The sequence below is a fragment of the Podarcis melisellensis genome, assembly GCF_964234715.1.
Source record: "Podarcis melisellensis genome assembly, chromosome: 10".
NCBI classification, from domain to species: Eukaryota; Metazoa; Chordata; class Lepidosauria; order Squamata; family Lacertidae; genus Podarcis; species Podarcis melisellensis.
Genome location: NC_138542.1, coordinates 18,743,873 through 18,765,329, shown reverse-complemented (window position 1 = coordinate 18,765,329; position 21,457 = coordinate 18,743,873). Strand labels below are relative to the sequence as shown.

The window sequence follows — 21,457 nt, the reverse complement described above, 5'->3', positions numbered from 1 at the left end:
CTCCAAAGCAGCATGAGAGAAAAATGTATCACGGCACTTACAACAAATTGCACTGGGGACAATGAAGTTTAACAGACTGATGAAGCTTTTCAGGTTCAAATTGTCTCAGCTTAGCTCTGATGCGATACGGCTGAGGACTCCTGCTGTTCAAAATAGTACTCAGCGCAGTCACTTCAAAATGCTGGTGATCTCTCAGCACTGTAAAACACAAAGATATCAAGGCTTGTACTGATGTGAACAAACATAAAATGAGAGGAAAATAGCAGCTCGGAAGTAAATTTAAACAAAGCTTTATTAAATTGCTGGAAGTTGTGGATTCATTCTGTGGTCTAGATGTGACAATTCTGAATACGCACTTATGTGAATAGACACTTCATGTTTTGAAATTAAAAATACACACATCTGTTGTATCCAGCTCTTTACCAAAATAGGACTGGGCACACCCTAGGTCTGCACAACTGATGGCCTAACAGGCAGAAATATGAAGTGTTTCAATGGGTAAAACCAATTTATTTCTGATCCATGTCAGTTGTGCATGTGTTCATTCATAAGACTGTATATGCAATCTCATCTGCTACTTTTTAAATCCACCCTAAATAAGGGTTTAAAACTTTTCCCATCTCAAAATGTGGATTTCAAAACATATTTTCATGTGCGTTTTGAAAACGTATTGTGATACGTTTTGAGCAGAGGACAGTGCTGGGATATTTGGAAAGCATAAATCTGCTGGATATTACATTTCGATAAGCATGTTAGTCAGGGAGATGTGGATCAGGTCAGTACCTATCAAAATTTGCAAAGTTCAAATATCTCAGGCCTCCCTACTATCAATACAAAAGGTGCCTTAGCTGAGCAGAATGTTAGTTCTACTGATTTTCTATTCTGCTGCAGCTTCCCATTTGCCACACTCTGAGCCATTCTAGGGGGGGTACAACCTGGAAAAGTGGGCTTGGTGAAGCACAGAGTGCTTCAGGGGAGAACACTCTGCAAAAAACAACACTGTGCACGAAGAACTTCTTTGGATCAAAGGTATACTGCATCTGTGAGTCCTACCTGTAACGGATAACTGCTGGCATCCTTCTGAACAAGATCCTACTTTTAAAAAGACAAGAAAGGGGGAATTAATTTTCTCCCACTTACTTTTCCCTGTAAACTGCAAGAGACATCATATGCCACAACAAATTTCAACACAGACTGAAACATCTTGTTTTAAGATGACAAGAAGCTGTATGTTTGAGCAACAGCATCCATGAGCTTTGACTACTTACAGCGTTATCACTTAATTTTTATTTATAAGAATATTTCTAAAATTCCAAATCATTAAATTATTCCTGCATTGCAGGGGATTGGACTAGATGACCATTGGAGTCCCTTGCAATGGTACAGTTCTATGATTCTTAAAAAGTAAGATAGTGTACAATGAAATCATTAACATATTATAACATTAGGTAAAGGTAAAGGGACCCCTGACCATTAGGTCCAGTTGTGACCGACTCTGGGGTTGCAGCGCTCACCTCGCTTTATTGGCCGAGGGAGCCGGCGTACAGCTTCCGGGTCATGTGGCCAGCATGACTAAGCTGCTTCTGGCAAATCAGAGCAGCGCATGGAAATGCCGTTTACCTTCCCGCCAGAGCAGTACCTATTTATCTACTTGCATTTCATGCTTTTAAACTGCTAGGTTGGCAGCAGCAGGGACCGAGCAACGGGAGCTCACCCTGTTGTGGGGATTCGAACCGCCGACCTTCTGATCGGCAAGTCCTAGGCTCTGTGGTTTAACCCACAGCGCCACCTGTGTCCCTTTTTATATATTATTATTATTATTTATATAATATTATTATATTATAACATTATAAAATCTTAAATATATCTTTTTAGATATGATCAATCATGCTTCAGATGTAGGTTACATATTCCATTTGGTAGAAAATGTAATGTGGTCCCAAATAACCTGATGTGAGATGCAAAATGTTGCCACCTGCTTGTCACTTAAACTTCCTACCATCTTAGGATACATTTTCTTATCCAAGATGACAGAGAAAACAATTTTGCACATAAACAAAGAAAGCAAAACTATCTTGCGTAATTCAGCCACTTTTTATCAGCTGTTGAGATCAAAGAAGTCAGTGATGGACCACAGCTCACGTCCACACATTTTTAGGGTTTCCTGAATATTTTTATCTTGCGTTAGAAGAAACGGTATGCAACTCCATAAAAAGAACATGGAAGTACTATACTATAAAGCGAGGAAGACAGAGCTGAGTGTTGTTTTCAAGTTTATTTACATGTAAAGTAAGCATTCTCGGGTTCTGAAGAACTTTCTGAAGACTCATCTTCCATCAAGTCTACAGAGTTCAGGAATCTGAAAATGAAAAAGGTTTTGAAGAAAATAATCAAAACACAGAAGTAAACAAATAAATGGCCTTGCAGATGGGATTTTGTTTAACTCAGATGAAATCTACTTTGTGCTTCTCATTCCATTGTGATGGGACCATGTTCAATAACAGAATTTGAACATGCTGCAATGACTCCCTGAATTCACATGCTCATACAGCCAGATTGTTAGCACTGTGGACTTGAGATTTATAAATACAAAGTAGTACTGGCGTGCACTGATAAAATGATAGCATCCCCCTAGAAGACAGGGCCTTGAAACACAGCTATTTTTCTGTGGTTCCTTAATGTTGCTTGATTTTTATTCTATGCCGATCATACCACAACAATGGCTCTTAATAATAATAATTTATTATTTATACCCCGCCCATCTGGCTGAGTTTCCCCAGCCACTCTGGGCGGCTCCCAGTGTTAAAAACAGTACAGCATTACATATTAAAAACTTCCCTGAACAGGGCTGCCTTAAGATGTCTTCTGAACGTCAGGTAATTCTTTATCACTTTGACATCTGATGGGAGGGCGTTCCACAGGGCGGGCGCCACTTGAATCTTATGCATATTGATTCATTAAAATAGCATGCATCTAGAGTTTAGAAGTAACCATCACTCAGATTACTGGGAAGCAAAGGCTGACCATTAGTAACATGAAGGCTTCTCTCATTCCCTACTCTTCTTCCAAATGACAGCTGTCTTGAATTAGGGTTGCCAAAGTTGTTGAGCAATTTAGGGAAATCATGAAAAGCAACATGGGCTGCCATACGTCCAGATTTCCTGGGACCTTTTTGCGATTTCTGCCTGGACACTGCTTCCGACTGCAGTATTCCAACTATGTCTGGGAAATTTTGGGCATATGGCACAACCCTATCTTGAATTCTATTTACTTACTTCTTTAGATCCTCAACATCGGCGTGGCCTTCCGGCAGGCTTGTAATCCCACGGCCGTACGTGGTACCACCATGAAGATGAAATTGCAGATATGAAACATTAGGCTCACCTTCCCGACTTTGGAATTTTGCATGCAAACTGTACAATCTAATAAAGCTTCCAACCTTGAAATATATAAAACAGTTATTTCAGAAGGTAAAATAAAACTCGTTTTCATCTATAAAAGAGAGTTAAGGAAGATGATGCCGTGCAACTAGACCGCGCTGTGCCAGAGACAACTTTTCTGAACATGTTGCCTCCTTTTTAGCATACAAACTGCTTTCAGAACTTTTTGTTCAAAACCAGCACATCAATAAAATAAAATACCACATGAGTTTATATCGCACCACCCTTTAGAAAATAAACTCAGAATAGCTTACAAAAAAGAAACGTAAAATACATTAGCACACCATAAAACAGTTCAAATTACTAAAATTGATTTTGCATGTTAAAACCAGAAGCAGGATAAAACAACTCAGTATAAAAACAGGGGTGCAGAATTTTCACCCCACAGTAGACAGTCAGTTAAACAAAATAAAAGCTCACCTAAAACTTAAAGGAGAAAGGACCAACTGAATCTCTATAGTTGTGGATAAGATTCACAGCCAGGGTGCAATAGAAAAGGCCCTGTCTTTTATGTATCTAGCAGCAGTCTGCAAATTTTTCATTCAACTTCCTTCTCTCAAGTCAGCTTCCAACAGTTCCTATAGGAACCCATGGGCCTCTAGTTGTTGTTGGACAAGCAAGGCCAATGGTCAGGGGTGGTGTTTAGCAAACATTTATTAATTAACTGGAGATGTTTATTTATTGTTGTGGTGGATTCTTAGTCACCTAAATAAAGGTGAATATCCCCCTTTTTCTTTTAGCACCATGCCAAGGGATCTCTCTCAAAGCTACTGCTGCTTCCTTTAACATCCATTAGATGGTGTTAATGTATCACAGACACTTCCTGCATTTCAGTGAGATCAGAATGCCCTGCCTCGCAGAGATAAAACCACATAAAAATTAGGACGCTTGGATTTTGAGTAACTGGCCTCTTTTACTCCAAAATCCTACTTTATGGACAATTCCTGCGGTTGAACAAAATAAATATCCTTAAAGGGTGATCTTTATAGCTACCGGGCAGGCCTTGAAAATGGAAGTTTGCAGCAATGTTATTAAAGCATATCTTATGGCAGCATAACTCAGAGAGAGAGGTTTGTCTCTATCAAAATCTATGTCTCTTGAGGCAAAGAACCATGCAATTAGTTCCATGTGTATAAGGGGATGCCAACTAAATGTAGCATTTCCCCCTTGTGGCATACAAACATCTCTAAAAGCCAAGGGGGATTTCATAAGCAGTTTGGCATAGGTTTCTGTCACTCAATAGGACGAGGGAGGTTGAAGTCCTACTGGTGCATGGAAAGTGGAGATAATCTCCCTGAAACTTTTGGGCAGGCATAGGCAAACTCCAGCCCTCCAGATGTTTGGGAGGGCTGGAGTTTGCCTATGCCTGCTTTTGGGCTTTGCAGGATAAGCTGCTGGAGCTGTAGCTCAGCAACATCTGATCATCCTCAGACAACAGGTCCAACGGTCAGGATGGGCACTGTAATTCAACAAAACCGGTGGTGGTAGGGGGCACCATGTTTGCTACCCTGGCAAAGTAATCCTCTGGACCCTAGCCTATAGAACTTCATTTATTCAAAGCATTTATATTGGACTCTTCAGCCAGAAAGGCTCCCCAAACAGCTTACACATCAATTTAACTGGTAACCACCAACTAGTGCAATCTAAAAAAGGGGGGAGAGAAGGGAAGATTAAATCAAGCAAACTTATGTTACCAGGTTCTCATATTAATCAACTGGGGTGGAAGCAGATTGCTCAAAGTTCTAAAACCAGGCCTGGTTGGGCCCTTGAGAAAAGGCTTGGTTGCTCTGCCCTCCTTGAGGGGTCTGCAGCAGGAGGTTGTTGCTCTTACAGGGTGGGGACTTGGCCTTCTGGAGCCTAACTGGAATCTGCTGGCCTGGCTTCTCTTTACTTTTTTCCAGGAGATGGATAAGTAACTGAAGAGCTTCTTTAATCACATCCAGCACTCCATTTTAATGCCTCCCCATTTTTAAATAGTAGAAGCCCCACAACATGAACTGCTTTTGAAGCTCCACTCAGTTTCGGAAGATACTTGCTGTGCAACATTGAGAATTCACGATTATGAAAGAATAATTGTTCAAACTATAAAATAATAAAATTATATTTTATTTCTAATAGAAATATATGTTTTGTATGTATCTTTTTTGCTATGTCTTGTTTAAGTCTAATTAAGCAAAGCTGATGCAATCAGTTTTTTTTTTAAAAAAAATGTTCACAATCTCATAACATAGCCCAGCAAATGAGCAGAGGCTGTAGTCATGTAACAGTATGTGCAATATAAGAATTTTCCGTTGGAGGGCAGCATTGTATACTTCTGGTTTGTAAAGAGCAAATTCTAATCATGAGTCTGCAGACACCCACACACACAAAAGCAAGCTAGTTTTATGTTTAAACATCCATATAAAAATTGGGTTGGATGCAAAGACAATAACCACCAGTGCTATTCTGCAAATGCTTGCCCAAATGCCAGACAGAAGAGTTAGCTCAGGTTGTTACTACAGTTACATTAAGTGGGATGTCAAACAAAATTTGGCAGTGTGGAGTATACTTGGCAGGATCGCTGCTCCAGCCAGCCAGCCAGCCAGCCATGTTCTCTTTGGTTGAAGCTAAAAAGGGGGAACCCATGCACGCAAAACAGTTGAAGGACTGAGCGCACTCAGTGGGCATGGAATGGCCTCAGACCATTGCAGGGTGAGTGAGGAATGGATGCTTTAGTTGAGATTCCTGCCTTTCAGGAAGTTGGCCCAGATGGCCATTCCAACCCTACAATTCTATGATAATATTGTGCAATCTCCACATTTAGAACCAGCAGGACACAGCTGAATTCCCATGGAGGTTGTCTGGTGCCTTCTCTCTCATTTTGTACTAAGCCATGCCCCATGTTGCATTAGGGCCAAGTCCCCACTGCAGCTATTTTGTGAGTGGAGCCCACAACATTTTCTGAAAATTCAAAATGGCCCTGCTGGTCTAAAAAGACTGGAGAGGTCTTCCAGATGCAATGGACCACAAATCTAATCACCTTTGACTACTGGCCTTGCTGTCTGGGATGGGACTGGGAAGGTGTTGGCTACAAGCGGCCTTTACCAATGATACATAAATACTAACATCTGTATACAGCATGAGCTTATGCTGAAGCATGGTCTACAAATACTAAAACAAATAAGTATTATTCTGGTGCACAGCATATCCAGGTGCCATGCAACACGAGGCTGGGAAACATACAAGACCTGAAATGTAAATATAGCCATCAATACCACTAACCTATTTTCATCAGTAGCAAATAAAAAGCAGCAACATAATTTACCATTCAAGTAGCATGCAATTTAGTGAAATTAAAGTTTTGTATTGCATTCAATGGAAAAAATATGCAGTGTTTTAAGACAAACTGCTGTTGGCAGGAACACAGCGATATAAATTTCACACTGTGCTGTTATTAAGTGAAACATAATGTACTTCCACCACCCAGTTTCCCCATGTTTTCTGCTTCTTATGTGCCTTCGCACTGAGCACCAAGTTTTCAAATATGTATAATTTAAAAATAAAATTAAACATGTCGTTTTCATACAGACGTCGCTATTGTCTTTGTGGCAGCAAGAAAGCACAAAGCAGATTTATACGTTAAACCACCATTTCCAAACTCCAGCTGTTACTGCAAAAATGAACATGATGCTATTGAGTAGAGTCACCTGCCATTTGACCAACAATTTACACAGCAACTCAATCCTGAATAAATTTCAAATGCAGAAAAGAGGTTAAAAACCACCCCTATGGCTGTGGCCTTTGTTCAGGAAAATAATAATAATAATAATTTTATTTATATCCCGCCCTCCCCAGCCGAAGCCGGGCTCAGGGCGGCTAACAACAATAAAACAGTACAAAAGTACAGCACAAACAACACTCTAAAATCATGCATTATAAAATTGATTCAAATCAAGCCACTGGCAACCATTGTGCCAGAGCTCCACAAAGATTGCCGAGGGAGGGAGTCAGGCTGTGCCCTGGCCAAAGGCCTGGTGGAACAGCTCTGTCTTGCAGGCCCTGCGGAAAGATGTCAAGTCCCGCAGGGCCCTAGTCTCTAGTGACAGAGCGTTCCACCAGATCGGAGCCACAGCCGAAAAAGCCCTGGCTCTAGTTGAGGCCAGCCTAACTTCTCTGTGGCCTGGGACCTTCAAGATGTTTTTATTTGAAGACCGTAAGTTTCTCTGTGGGGCATACCAGGAGAGGCGGTCCCGTAGGTACGAGGGTCCTAGGCCGTATAGGGCTTTAAAGGTTAAAACCAGCACCTTAAACCTGATCCTGTACTCCACCGGGAGCCAGTGCAGCTGGTATAGCACCGGGTGAATGTGGTCTCGCAGCGAAGACCCCGTAAGGAGTCTCGCTGCAGCATTCTGCACCCGCTGGAGTTTCTGGGTCAGTCTCAAGGGCAGCCCCACGTAGAGTGAGTTACAATAATCCAGTCTGGAGGTGACCGTCGCATGGATCACAGTGGCTAGGTCAGGGCGAGAGAGGTAAGGAGCCAACTGCTTAGCTTGGCGGAGATGAAAAAATGCTGCCTTTGTTATAGCTGCAATCTGCGCCTCCATGGAAAGAGAGGTGTCGAAGATTACACCCAAACTCTTAACGGACGGTGCTGGCACTAATTGCACCCCCGCAAGAGATGGGAGTTGGCCCCCCAATCCCATATCGTCCCGTCCCAGCCACAGGACCTCTGTCTTCGAAGGATTTAGCTTCAACCGGCTCCCACGTAACCATCCAGCCACAGCTTCCAAACATCTGGTCAGTGTGTCTGGGGCCGAGTCAGGATGGCCATCCATCAACAGATAGAGCTGGGTGTCATCAGCATACTGATGGCAACCCAGCCCAAAACTCCGGACAAGCTGGGCGAGGGGGCGCATAAAAATGTTGAAAAGCATCGGGGAGAGTATCGCACCCTGAGGTACTCCACACACCAAGGAGTGGCGCGATGACAATTCCCCCCCAAGCGCCAGTTTAACATGTATATTCCAGTTTGGAAAGGCAACACAAAATTAATGACAGAGGCTTGCTACCATGCAAGAACCATGTCCCATTCCCAGAAGAAGCAGAAAAGGCTGGAGGGAGCAGAAACGCTGCCTCCTGCTAAATGAAGCAATAAGTAGAGCAAGACATCTAGCATAAGCAAGTGGCATAGCACACTGGTGCTGATGCACACATCCTGTACTGAACATTAGATTCTGGCACTGGAAAGGGAAGTAAAGTAAGACCTTGGTTCTTGAACTTAATCTGTTCCGGACGTCCATTCGACTCCCGAAACCGTTCAAAATGAAGGTGCGGCTTCCGATTGGCTGCAGGAGCTTCCTGCACTCAAGTGGAAGCTGCGTCAGATGTTCGGCTTCTGAAAAACGTTTGCAAACCAGAACACTTACTTCCGGGTTTGCGGCATTTGGCAACTAAGCCGTTCAAGAACCAAGGTATTACTGTACTGAGCTTGGCAGCTGCAAATGTTTGCTATCTTTATGCCCGCCTGTCCCACTATGAAAATTCTAGTCCTGCTTTTACAAAAAGGTTTAAAAACCTAAATGGCACAAATTGAAAGAAATACTAGATAAAGCTGTTTTAGATTTAAAACAAACTCAAGAACAGGGCTGAAACGCTGCAGTAACACCTGGGCCATGTTTGAATTTTGGTCATTTAAAGTTTATGATTTTTCTATTTCCTTCTGAGGAAACTAAATAGTTCAGTGAAATGAGGTTTGTAGCCAGCATCCCGTTAAAGTTTTGTTCTATTTTAGGTTCTAATTTTTTCCTTAAGCTTTTTGATTTTTATTATTTAGTTGATTTCCACAAGATAATATTTCTAGTCGATTACTTCTCGTTTCAGGGATTTTCACGGTATTTCATTTGTTTTGTGCAATTTCTCAATTCCGTGACTGTCTTTTTTCTATTGATTATTATCCACCTGCCCCACTATGGCTTGAGCCCTGTTCCCTAACAGTGACATTGTGTCGGGGCCCTGAGGAGTTGCAGACAAATGAAAAAGGCAGCGCTGCAGCCCTCTGGCACTTTTCAGCAACGGGCTCTAAAGTTCTTGCATGCTCCTGCCCAGTAACCCTAATGGGGGTGATGCAGTTGCCAAGATGATGCCAGGGTATATTTTGGCAACGTGGCACTGCCAGAGCCTACTGGGGCAGCTTGCCTAAGGCCCTGGGAGAAGAGAGGACAGAGAAAGGAAGCAAATGGCTTTTCTTTGAGCTGTATAATTTCTATCCCTTCCAGCGTTCTCTGTCCATGTTTGGAATTATTACTGTAGTAATGATAATAATAATAATAGAATTTATATACCGCCCTATACCTGGAGGTCTCGGGGAATTCTTAATACACAGCTCTGACATGGTGAGCACAGTGTATAATGAGAAGCATCTTATCATTAAGTTGTAAAGAAAGTCTGTACATAGGAAGTATTTATATGGAACAACCAGTTGGGGGGCCCATTCAAATATCAATAAAAGACTTCTGTGGCTCATCCAACAACTGCATCAAGGGGACCTCATGCAAGTGAGACTGGGCCTCTCACAGGCAATTCTAACTAACAGAGGTGTCAACAAGGATGTATACTGGCACCCTTCCAATTTAATTACTATATAAATAATCCCTGATATTGCATCCCCTCCTTTTTTGCCCCCACCCTTGGGAATCGTAAAGTGCCAAATCTGCTCTATGCCGACGACTTAAATTTTGTTATCTCAGAACAAAATCATATTTAAAAGGATACTGGTTAAATTTGGACAGTTGTGCAAAAAAGAGCATCTACTAAAAATTAACTATGATAAAACCAAGGTCACTGTATTTGGAAAGAGAACTACCAAGTCCAGGTGAGCTCTAGACGGTCACACCCTAGAACAAGTACCCAGATTTAAATATCTAGGATTACTTATTGATTGGAAGTCATCATGGAAACCCCATCTGGAAGCAATTAAGCTAATATCTGATCATTCTACTGGGCAGCTATATAGGTTCTTCCATTCAAATGACGGGACGCAGGTGGCGCTGTGGGTTAAAGCCTCAGTGCCTAGGACTTGCCGATCGAAAGGTCGGCTGTTCGAATCCCTGCGGCGGGGTGCGCTCCCGCTGCTCGGTCCCAGCGCCTGCCAACCTAGCAGTTCGAAAGCACCTCCGGGTGCAAGTAGATAAATAGGGACCGCTTACCAGCGGGAAGGTAAACGGCGTTTCCGTGTGCGGCTCTGGCTCGCCAGATGCAGCTTTGTCACGCTGGCCACGTGACCCGGAAGTGTCTCCGGACAGCGCTGGCCCCTGGCCTCTTGAGTGAGATGGGCGCACAACCCCAGAGTCTGTCAAGACTGGCCTGTACGGGCAGGGGTACCTTTACCTTTTATTCAAATGACGGGCAGCTAATCAACCCAGCTATTAAGAGCTTTGTCTCTAAAATCATAGCCCAAATGCTCTACGGGGCTGAGATATGGGGAACTGGTGTTAAATCTGAAATAGAGATCCTACAAAATAAATTTATGAGGCAGATTTGGGGGCTTCCCTGTGGGACACCAGCAGCCCACCTCAGAGCCAAGTTGGGCCTCCTCTCTCTTGCAGCCAGAATTGATCTAGCCTATTAGACATACTGGCGCAGGCTAAATGCAGCCAGAATTGATCTAGCCTATTTGACATACTGGCGCAGGCTAAATGCCTTCGAGGAGTATACTAAGCTCTGCAGGTTAGAGCAACTAAGGACAGGGGGCTGAGCACAAAATTGCCAAGATACACTTCAGCAACGTTAGTTAAAACTGTTCTCATTCCTTGAAAATTATCAATATTGCAAAGCCACTTAAGAAATGGTGGACTGCACATTCAAACAGTTATTAATGGCAGTTTTAATGAGCAATAGGCTTTTAAAGAGTATAAAAATATTGCTTATAATGGGGACTACAAATTAAACTATGTTTTATCTCATTTACAAGAAATAATTTAAAGTCACGGAAGACATTTCGCATATGTTCACAACTGCATGATACCACAATATCTGGAATAAAGCTGCTTAATTAGGAGACCACTTATATGTGGCATATTAAAGCAATTAGTCTTTTGTGGGCGGGGGGTGGGTTAGAAGGTTTGACTTACTAGGAGGATTAAACAAGATAAAAGTACACAGTTTAAATACATACAGAGCTGGGTAGCTAGCTTCTGGTAAGATCACACACATAACGTAAAGCACTGCTGAGGACTTACCTTCAGTGATTTTGCCAACTGCACATGATTATCGTAAATGACAACATCCACTATCAGGTTTCTTAGTCGATGAATGAGAACACTGTCACCTTCAAGGTCACCTTCTGTAACAACCACCTTCCAATACGAAAAGGGACATTTTGTGCCATCCCATACCTGGTATGAAACAAAATTCATTCTCCTTTTAAAACTGGAACGATTGTGTTATTTCTTTTTTGTTTTGTTTATCTGTTTTCTTTGTTTGGTTATTGAAAATTAATAAAAAGAATTTAAAAAAAATGGAACTTTTTTATTTTTCCAGATTAAGGCTGCAATTCTAAGAACATTTGCTTTAAAAGGGTTGACCAAAGCCAACTGGGTTCACTTTGAACTAACTGTGCTTAGAATCACAAAATTGTGGAGAAGTAAGTTTTATTGGCCCTTCTGATCTCACTATCTTTTGTGAAGGTCATGAGGAGCTTTGAGATTCTGGCTTCACCAAATCTCACCCCAACTCACTGTGATGAGGGTTGAAACAGTGTTGGCAACAGGGTGGAATCAGAGAAGGGTGCTGGCATGTCTAAAAATGCTGGAGCAAGACTGGCCCCAAAAGATACATCTGGCAATTTCTTGGTTTTTCTGGACCAAAATTACACAAGACTTGGCTGACTAATTGATCATTTTTCTTTAGTTTGAAAGTGAAATATAAATGGTTTTAAATAATGAATGAATCACCTATTCAAGTAGCGTTTCTCAAAATGTGATAAGCTCCTAAAATATTAATATTCCTGGGAAACCCAGCCAGATGAGTGGGGTATAAATAAAATAACAACAACAACGGAAATAATTGCTATTATTGCTATTGTAACATTCCTCATACAATAAATACATTTTTTGGAAAGACTGGCTTTATGTAATCCCCTTACAACAATCTGGATCTTCTGAGTCATAAAGTCATGAAGACCAACAATCCAAATAATGGACATCATCTGGTTATGATACCACACTTGATCTTAGCCAAAAGGCAAAGAAACAGTGTCATGATGTGAACATTCTGCCCAATCAAAAAGATGCATGTATGTGCTGTCTGTGAACACAGGCCTTAAGTGCTCCCTTCCATGCGTGTGTGGGAAATATCCCTATTTTCACCTTCTAACTGAAGGCCCTTGTGTGGTTCCTGAGGGTCTTATTTCTAGGTTACAAGATGATTGTACAGGAAAGAATTTTGGTGGCAAGAACTTGCAGTGAACACATGGAAGGAAACACTTGGCCCTTAGGATCTCACCTTGAGAATGAAGCCAAAGAGATAACTAGAACATGTATAATAGATACACAGAAAGGACCTGCAAAATATTTTTTCAACCACTTTTTTTTTTATCTTGCTAGTGATAATTCCAGTTTTTAATAAGTTGCATTTTCAAAGGGAAGGGAAGGTCATCTCCTACCTAAGCATTACAATATTTCAATTTACCAGTTCAAACAAAGTGTGATAGGACTATCCAGCACTGTGATGCGACCAGACACAAGGAAAAATAAGCTTTTAATCACATTACCTTCAGTTTGTTTGTGAAGTAAAAATTAACTAATCGGGTTTCATGGGTTTCTCTGTCCCCCTGCCTCCAAAATTATTACCTCTTTTAGATAACTGTATTTATTTTCTGCTGTTTGTTCCTATGAATTTACTTACTTTTAAAAGTACATAAACCCCAGCAGTTAATAAATCCCTGCCTGCATCTTGTTTGATTTCCCCCCTTATTCATTGGAATGGTCATTTGTGAATTTCAGAATAAAAATATCCATTGACACAAATGTAATAGTACCCTAATAATCTAATCAATAGTAATCATTCAGCAAAGCAAAATTTCGGCCTCCCCTCCTCTGTACTTTACAACTTTTGGTTTGAAGAGCCAAGCGCTGCATTCCTTTTTTTAATTTATCTTTTACAGTGGTACCTCTGGTTGCGGACACGATCCATTCTGGGGTGCCATTTGCACCCCAAAAAGTCCGCAACCAGAGCAGTGCGAAGCGTGATAGAACGCTTCTGCGCATGCGCGAACCGCACAAAACGCTTCTGCGCATGTGTGAACCACGCAGAATGCTTCTGCGCATGCAGCAAAACCCAGAAGTAAACATTTCCGGGTTTGCCCTGTTCTTAACCCGAAAAAACACAACATGAAGCGTTCTTAAGAAGAGGTATGACTGTACTGAAATTTTCAAATGTATGCCCAAATAATGAGGCTATCACCACTGAAAATGCTGGGATTTCTGTATGTGTCAGGTTAATGTTCCAAAACACAGAAACAGAGCACTGAATGTGGTCAGTCACCCACAGTGCAACATGCATCTGATGTTTTGTGGCATCTCATGGGAAAACTACATGTTACACCAGTCACGTGGCCTTCAAGTGCAATTTTAATTGCATGATCCAGTCTGCACTGGAAGACAGAGGGTTATTCCTATGTACCTCTCCTTACACCAGGGTTTCAATCTGGATCAATGCTTGCCTGCCCTACAAAATATTTGAAGAAGGGGTTGGTGGATGGGAGAACGAATTGTTCTGCTCAAAAATGTCACACATTAAGCTAAGGGAGAGTGGTAGCTCAGTGGCAGAGCACATGTGTTCCCTGCAGAAGATCTCAGGTTCAATTCCTACCATCTCCTTGCAGCACCAGGTAGGAGTCCTTACTGAAAACCTGGAGAGCTGCTGCCAGTCAGTGCAAACAAATACTACAGCTTCTTATAAAAAGGTAAAGGTACCCCTGACTATTAGGTCCAGTCGTGACCGACTCTGGGGTTGCAGCGCTCATCTCGCTTTATTGGCCGAGGGAGCCGGCGTACAGCTTCCGGGTCATGTGGCCAGCATGACCAAGCCGCTTCTGGCGAACCAGAGCAGCGCACGGAAACGCCATTTACCTTCCCGCCGGAGCGGTACCTATTTATCTACTTGCACTTTGATGTGCTTTCGAACTGCTAGGTTGGCAGGAGCAGGGACTGAGCAAGGGGAGCTCACCCCGTCGTGGGGATTCGAACCGCCGACCTTCTGATCAGCAAGTCCTAGGCTCAGTGGTTTAACCCACAGCGCCACCTTATTCGTGTGTAAAGCATGGCTGGCTGAACTATTCCTCTTAGGGTAGGGTTTGGGGAACCTTTTCTCAGTCCAAGGGTTGGATAAGAAACTGGCCATCCTTCAGCTATTTTTGACAGGTGGTTAGGGGCTGCCCGCATGTCCATCATGTGATGTCATTAGGCTGTCAGGCGATACCTTCAAAAGGGGCTTGCTGTCAAAGCCAATCAGCTGACTTGCACTAAAGCAAGGCCCTATTAAGTTGTCTCTTTGCAGGTGAGGTTGGGATTCCAGGCCAAATTAGGCCTACAAGACAGAGGTTCACCACCATTTTCTTAGGGGCCAAGGATACGCATCTCAAGAGGTCAGCTGAATCTCCATGCTCTTTCCCTTATTCCCTCTGCTCCTTGCCAAACATTCCCAGGACAGTTTGAAGGCATGAACTTGAAAGTAAAATGTGCAAAAACCAGCAGATACATATAAATTTCCCATACCAATCTAACGACAGAGTTTCAACGTCAAGATTCGAATATAGCAGCTCTAGGAGTGGAAAGTAAGTATTGTTTGGTTCTTGGCAGTGCTGCTAAGAAGGGAGAAAACTTACTGTGCATTAGTTATAACATACTGCCTTTATACTAACATGAAAGAACTTTTGAATTAACACATTTTGGGGGGAGCGAGGAAAGCAGCAAACCTTGAGAAGGTAGGAAGATCCGTCAAGTTTTGCTTTTCCTAGAAGCTGGCAAGTGAGATCAAAATACATAGGCGGCTGGATGCCAGACAATTTTGCTACGACTGCAGAGTTTAAAAGATTAGATGCCACCCAAATGCGCAAGTCTTCTATTGTTTTTCTGTCTTCATCTGTAAATGTGAATAATTTGCTGGACGTTCGAGGAACCACTGGTGTTCCTACAGTGCCATCAAAGGTAAGTGCTGCAAATCCACTGCTGCTAATCCCTTGCATCTGCCCGCTGAACTCTTTGATCTAGGCGACAAGAACAAAAAGGCAACGCCGTAAGGAAAAATAAAAGTGTACCGCTTTTTGAACTCAGCGGGGGAAAAGCAAATATGTAGGATGATTATCACATGCATTTGAACTAATTATCACAAATTAAAAGATGAAAGACATGTACCGGCTTAGAAAGCAACAAACACCAGTCCATCCATCTTTGAACACATTGTTTTGTAACAGGCATGTATTTGAAAAGTCTGACTCTCAACGTTCAAGATATGAGCTCGGCAAAGCGCTCCGCTGCCCAACATTCTTGGGGTGCACCAAGTCAAATCCAACCCATGCAAACCGGAGGTTAGTCCCAAACGGGCGGGGACATAGGTAGCGCTGTGGTCTAAACTACTGAGCCTCTTGGGCTTGCAGATCAGAAGGTCGGCGGTTTGAATTCCCGTGATGGAGTGAGCTCCCATTGCTCTGCCCCAGCTCCTGCAAACCTAGCAGTTCAAAAGCACACTAGTCTGGCTTCCGTCACGGTGTTCTGCTGTGCCAGAAGTGGTTTAGTCATGCTGGCCACATGACCCGGAAAGCTGTCTGTGGACAAACACCGGCTCCCTCAGCCTGAAAGCAAGATGTGTGCCGCAACCCCATAGTCGCCTTTGACTGAACTTAACATTTCAGGGGTCCTTTACTTTTTTACCTAGTCCCAACCTTAATTTGAACGTATGTAACTCTAATGAAGGGACGCAGGTGGCACTGTGGGTTAAACCACAAAGCCTAGGACTTGCCAATCAGAAGGTCAGCAGTTCGAATCCCCACAACGGGGTGAGCTCCCATTGCTCGGTCCCTGCTCCTGCCAACCTAGCAGTTTGAAAGCACGTCAAAGTGCAAGTAGATAAATAGGTACCACTCTGGCGGGAAAGTAAACGGCGTTTCCGTGCACTGCTCTGGTTCGCCAGAAGTGGCTTAGTCATGCTGGCCACATGACCCGGAAGCTGTCTGCAGACAAACGCCAGCTCCCTCGGCCTATAGAGCGAGATGAGCGCCACAACCCCAGAGTCGGTCATGACTGAACCTAATGGGCAAGGGTCCCTTTACCTTTTAACTCTAATGAAAACACTGCTAACTTATTTGGTGTGAACTTGTTGCAGTTTATTCAAGCTTCAAATGCATGCTAAGGAGTATTTTATGAAGGTCATTTGCTGGATAGTACAGAATGGTTGGTGAGCTGGTCCCAAGTAAATGTGTGTCTATTACTAGGGGTGTCTAAGCTTCAGAAGGCTGACATTCCTGACTCAAACATGACCACTCTAATAAACAAATGATCAGAATATTTTAATTTTTCAAAAAAAAGTATCAAAGATGATATTCAAAGAAACATAGCAGTTTTAAAATTAATTAACTTCTAGGTAAAGTAAACTAGGTAAACTCTCTCCCTTACTCCCAATCTCTGACATAGTTAAAAAAAGAAAACAAAAAGCAGCTTCTCTAACAAATATTGTGAAGCTGTGATAAATGGGTAGCTTCTGATTCTTCAGCTGACTTCAGCAATATATTCCATTACCGCTCAGGAGTGTATACTGACCAAGAAAACGCAAAGTCTTGTTTCATCAGCTTTATGTATTTATTTGCAACAATAAGATCTGAAATAAATTGCCCCCTTTTGCTGCCTCCTGGTTCAAACTGACTCTCTAGACACGTGTGTAGTGCTACATCTCTTCTCCTCTCAAGACGCCTGTCAAAACCCACTCAGAGTTTGCACAATTCCCTTACTGTAATTTTCTTTCCTGCCCTCCCTTCCCAAAGGAGCCCAGTGCCCTACTGAAATTAATAAGCATGACAGGGGAAGGTCATAGCTCAGCAAAAGAGCATCAGCATTGCATGTAGACGGTCCCAATTTATTTTTTCTTTATTAAATTTGTATACTGCCTTTCATCCATAGTTCTCAGGGTGGTTCACAGCATAGAATACAATATAAAAAACAGAAAATACATAATAAAAACAAGAACAAGACAAAACAATACCCCTCCAACACATTTAAGAGGGTAGTGGGTGTTAAGTTTTTGCCTGGCACCTAAATATGTATAATGAAAGTGCCAGCCAAATTTCAGGGAGAGCATTCCACAAATGGGGAGCCACTGTAGAAAAGGCCAGTTCTTGTGTTGCCATTCTCAGGATCTCCTGTGGAGGAGGCACACGAAGAAGGGCCTCAGAGGATGATTGCAAGGTCCAGATCAGTTCCTATGGAGAGCAGTGGTCCTTGAGGTATTGCAGTCCTGAGCCATCTAAGGCTTCATTGTTCAGAACCAGCACTTTGAATTGGGCCCGGGAACTAATTAGCAGCCAGTGCAGTTGAGCCAGGAACAGTGTATACCGTCTTGTCCTGGCGAGCAATGTCGTTGCTGAATTCTGCACTGGCTGAAGTTTTCGAACTGTCTTCAGAGGCAGCCCTACGTATAATCCATTGCAGTAATCTAACCTAGCGGCTGGGACACGGGTGGCGCCGTGGGTTAAACCACAGAGTCTAGGACTTGCCGATCAGAAGGTCGGCGGTTCGAATCCCCACAACGGGGTGAGCTCCCATTGCTCGGTCCCTGCTCCTGCCAACCTAGCAGTTCAAAAGCATGTCAAAGTGAAGGTAGATAAATAGGTACCGCTCTGGCGGGAAAGTAAACAGCGTTTCCGTGCACTGCTCTGGTTCGCCAGAAGTGGCTTAGTCATGCTGGCCACATGACCCGGAAGCTGTCTGCAGACAAACGCCAGCTCCCTCGGCCTATAGAGCGAGATGAGAGCGCAACCCCGGAGTCATCTGCGACTGGACCTAATGGTTAGGGGTCCCTTTACCTTTACCCTAGCGGTTACTGCGGCACAGATGGCAGACAATCTCTGGCATCTTCAGCTTGGGCTGGGAGAGACCCTGTCTGAAACTTTGGAGAGCTACTGCTAGTCAGTGCAGAGCAAGATGGACCAATGGTCACACAGGCAACCCCTAGCCTAATAAGCTCTTGTTCCCGCACTCCCCCTCCCCCCCCACACACACTGCACATAAGAAATCACTGCAGCAAATTTGCAGTGGCAAAATACTGACTCATGTATCAAGGTAAAGCAACCTGGAGCAGAATTAAACCCATAAGGTAAAATTTACTTCTGGCATATAATAGACGCCCTGCAGTGCTTTGTGATTTATTTTGATATAGCAGCAAAAACACACACACAAAACCCCCCACAAAACTACTGTGGTGCTTTTAAAGTGGAATATCCACACACAAATACTAAAACTTAATTTATTATACAGGTGAAAATGCTAAGTTATATTTTGAGAAGTTGATGGGGCCAGAACAGAACCCTGTTAGCTTTGAAAGAGAAATAATTATAGGTTCAGAGAGCACAGTTTCCCTAAGGCTAGCAAGGTCAGAGCTGAGGCAATATTTTAACCAAGGACTTTGGAGCTTGCAATTTTCGCCGCTAAAGGATGCCACCTCAATTACATGTGCCTTATGAACGTAACAGAAAGAAACCTAGCTCAGGGATTTGCATGCAAAAGGTCCCAGCTCCAGGTAGCGTTGGAAGAGATTTTGGTCTGAGACCATGGGAAACTGTTGCCAGTGTAGACCCTATTGAGCAAGCTGGGCCAATGGTCTACCAATCTATGGTGCTACTGTTAAGCATTTTTACAGAATTTACTGACACGAAGGGCCAACTCATGCACTCAAACCCACAACCAAGCCAGCACAGCTAATACAGTTGTACCTTGGTTGCCAAAAGCCTTGGAAGTCGTACGTTTCAGCTCCCGAATGACAGAAAACCGGAAGGGAGTGTTCCAGTTTTCGAACTATTTTTCGGAGGTTGAGCATCTGGCATGGCTTCTGCAGCCAATCAGAAGCTGTGTCTTGGTTTCTGAACAGTTCCGGAAGTCGAACGGACTCCCAGAATGCATTCTGTTCAAGAACCAAGGTACGACTGTATAGACTTAAAAAAAAAATACAAGACATTCAGAAATATATGTACTAAAGACAAAGTAAACCTTTTATTTTTCATTGCAATAAGAATGTTCTGAATCCAAGAAAATGAAACTTTCTCAATAGATTGAGATTAACATATATAAAGCTATACATTTAAAAACATACTAAATAACACTCCAATCTAGGTACCTTTAAAAATGGAACGTTTGACTCTAATTGCGATTTACGATCATGTGTGATAATGGGATAAGAAGAAATTCTATTACAGAAAAAAGATTTTGCCTTGGAAGCACATTAATTAACTGAAATAATGGGCAGATATTTTACGTGTAACTTTCAAGCACTGAAAAGAAGGAAAATTATAATTTACTTAGGCAGCTTAAAACTATAATATTTAAGTAGCTTAATTAAACTTTTACTATTCTAAATTTGGCTGCCAGTTGAACCCTGACCGCAGCTAAATTGTACTCTCAGATAAATGGCTGCAAGATACTTACCCAGATACAACTGCCTTGAAGTGACCAAAGCTACACATTTAGAAACACAGCAGGAAAGCTGGCAAATATTTTTTTGCTTTCCACATGCTATTGTGGTTGAGCTAATGGGTGGAACTCAATTTATTGCAAATGTTTTGCTTCTCTTATAAAGAACACACAATATGTGAACAGCAACGGAACAGAAAAATGAAGTGTAGCACCCTGCTTTAAAAGTGTTCAACATTTGTTGTCATTTAAAAGCAACAAAACAAAGTTGCGTTTTCTTTCATTGTGCCTTAAATTCTGGGTTATATCCAATGTTATGGGAATGGAAGGGTTAGGGTTGGTGCAATGATTCTTTTCCTCCCCCACTTCCCTCCAAGTCATTTTCTTTTTCTAAAGTGGGTTTTTTATTATTATTATGAAATACTTTATTTTAGAATGATGAGCAAAGGGATTTCTGAAACTGCATACATACACTTACGCGCCATTGGCTTCTGCGTCGGGAAATGAATTAATGGATAGGAATTCATACCAGGAAATGGAGGGAGTCCTGGAGTCCTCGTGGCTCACGAGAAGACCCACCCCAGGGCTTGAAGAGGGCACCAGTGAAGGAAGCCCCAAAGTGGAAGCCCCTGAGGTGCAGTGGAGCTTTGTTTAGGCTGCTCAGCTTCCCCACCTAACAGCTGGAGCATGGGGTAGCACAGCAGCTGCCACAGCCACTTTCCTACACATCCTCCAGCCAGCCCTAGAACTTCAACTCTAGCTATTTTGGTCTGGATTAGAGAGAGAGCAGGAGAGAGAGCTGGAGAGCAGGCTTTTTAGAGGGCGCTCCCCACTTATGCGATTGTCGCTTATGCGCACAGGGGCCCGGAACATAACCACGGGGACTTAAGACTCTGCACTTTATCAGCTCATTATAATTCCTCTATTATAACGCTACACACAGTACAACTCTAAACTGCGAAAGCGAGATGTGCCTCTACTGCTTGGGAGGGCGCTGTCACAAGAGAAGAAGGGTTCAATGCCTTCCTTGCTTGTGGCTTTCTTCTCATTGGCATATTTGGTGTATCTGTTTCTGAACCTAAAGGACTGGGAGATTATGCAGACCAACCTAATTTTGCTGCCATCCAATTCAAATCTGTTGGATCCAAGATGCCAAGGAGAAATGCAACTGATGGTAGAATTGCTTCTGCATTTGATCGGATTACAAAACAAACAGGATACTCAGGGCTTGATGTTGGGAAGGTACCTTCAAATGTTTTAGAATACAGAATATATTTGGGTATCTGGCCAAGGAATACAGACTGGGATTCCCTGCCAAGCATCCCTGAAACATGGTTGCAAGGACCTCTTTGTACAACAAATCCT

General features: G+C 42.7%; 1 protein-coding gene across 3 annotated transcripts in view; it reads right to left on the bottom strand.

The window, feature by feature from the left end:
- Window positions 1-21,457, bottom strand: part of POT1 (protection of telomeres 1) — a 64,643-nt gene that overhangs the window by 12,995 nt on the left and 30,191 nt on the right. For all 3 annotated transcript variants that reach the window (XM_081928845.1, XM_081928846.1, XM_081928847.1), the window contains 6 exons: window positions 15,394-15,684; window positions 11,657-11,812; window positions 3,276-3,439; window positions 2,283-2,359; window positions 1,054-1,095; window positions 42-198 (listed from right to left, as the gene is read on the bottom strand). In XM_081928845.1, coding sequence (XP_081784971.1) covers window positions 42-198; window positions 1,054-1,095; window positions 2,283-2,359; window positions 3,276-3,439; window positions 11,657-11,812; window positions 15,394-15,684 — 887 coding nt within the window. The remainder of the gene's footprint in view (window positions 1-41; window positions 199-1,053; window positions 1,096-2,282; window positions 2,360-3,275; window positions 3,440-11,656; window positions 11,813-15,393; window positions 15,685-21,457) is intronic.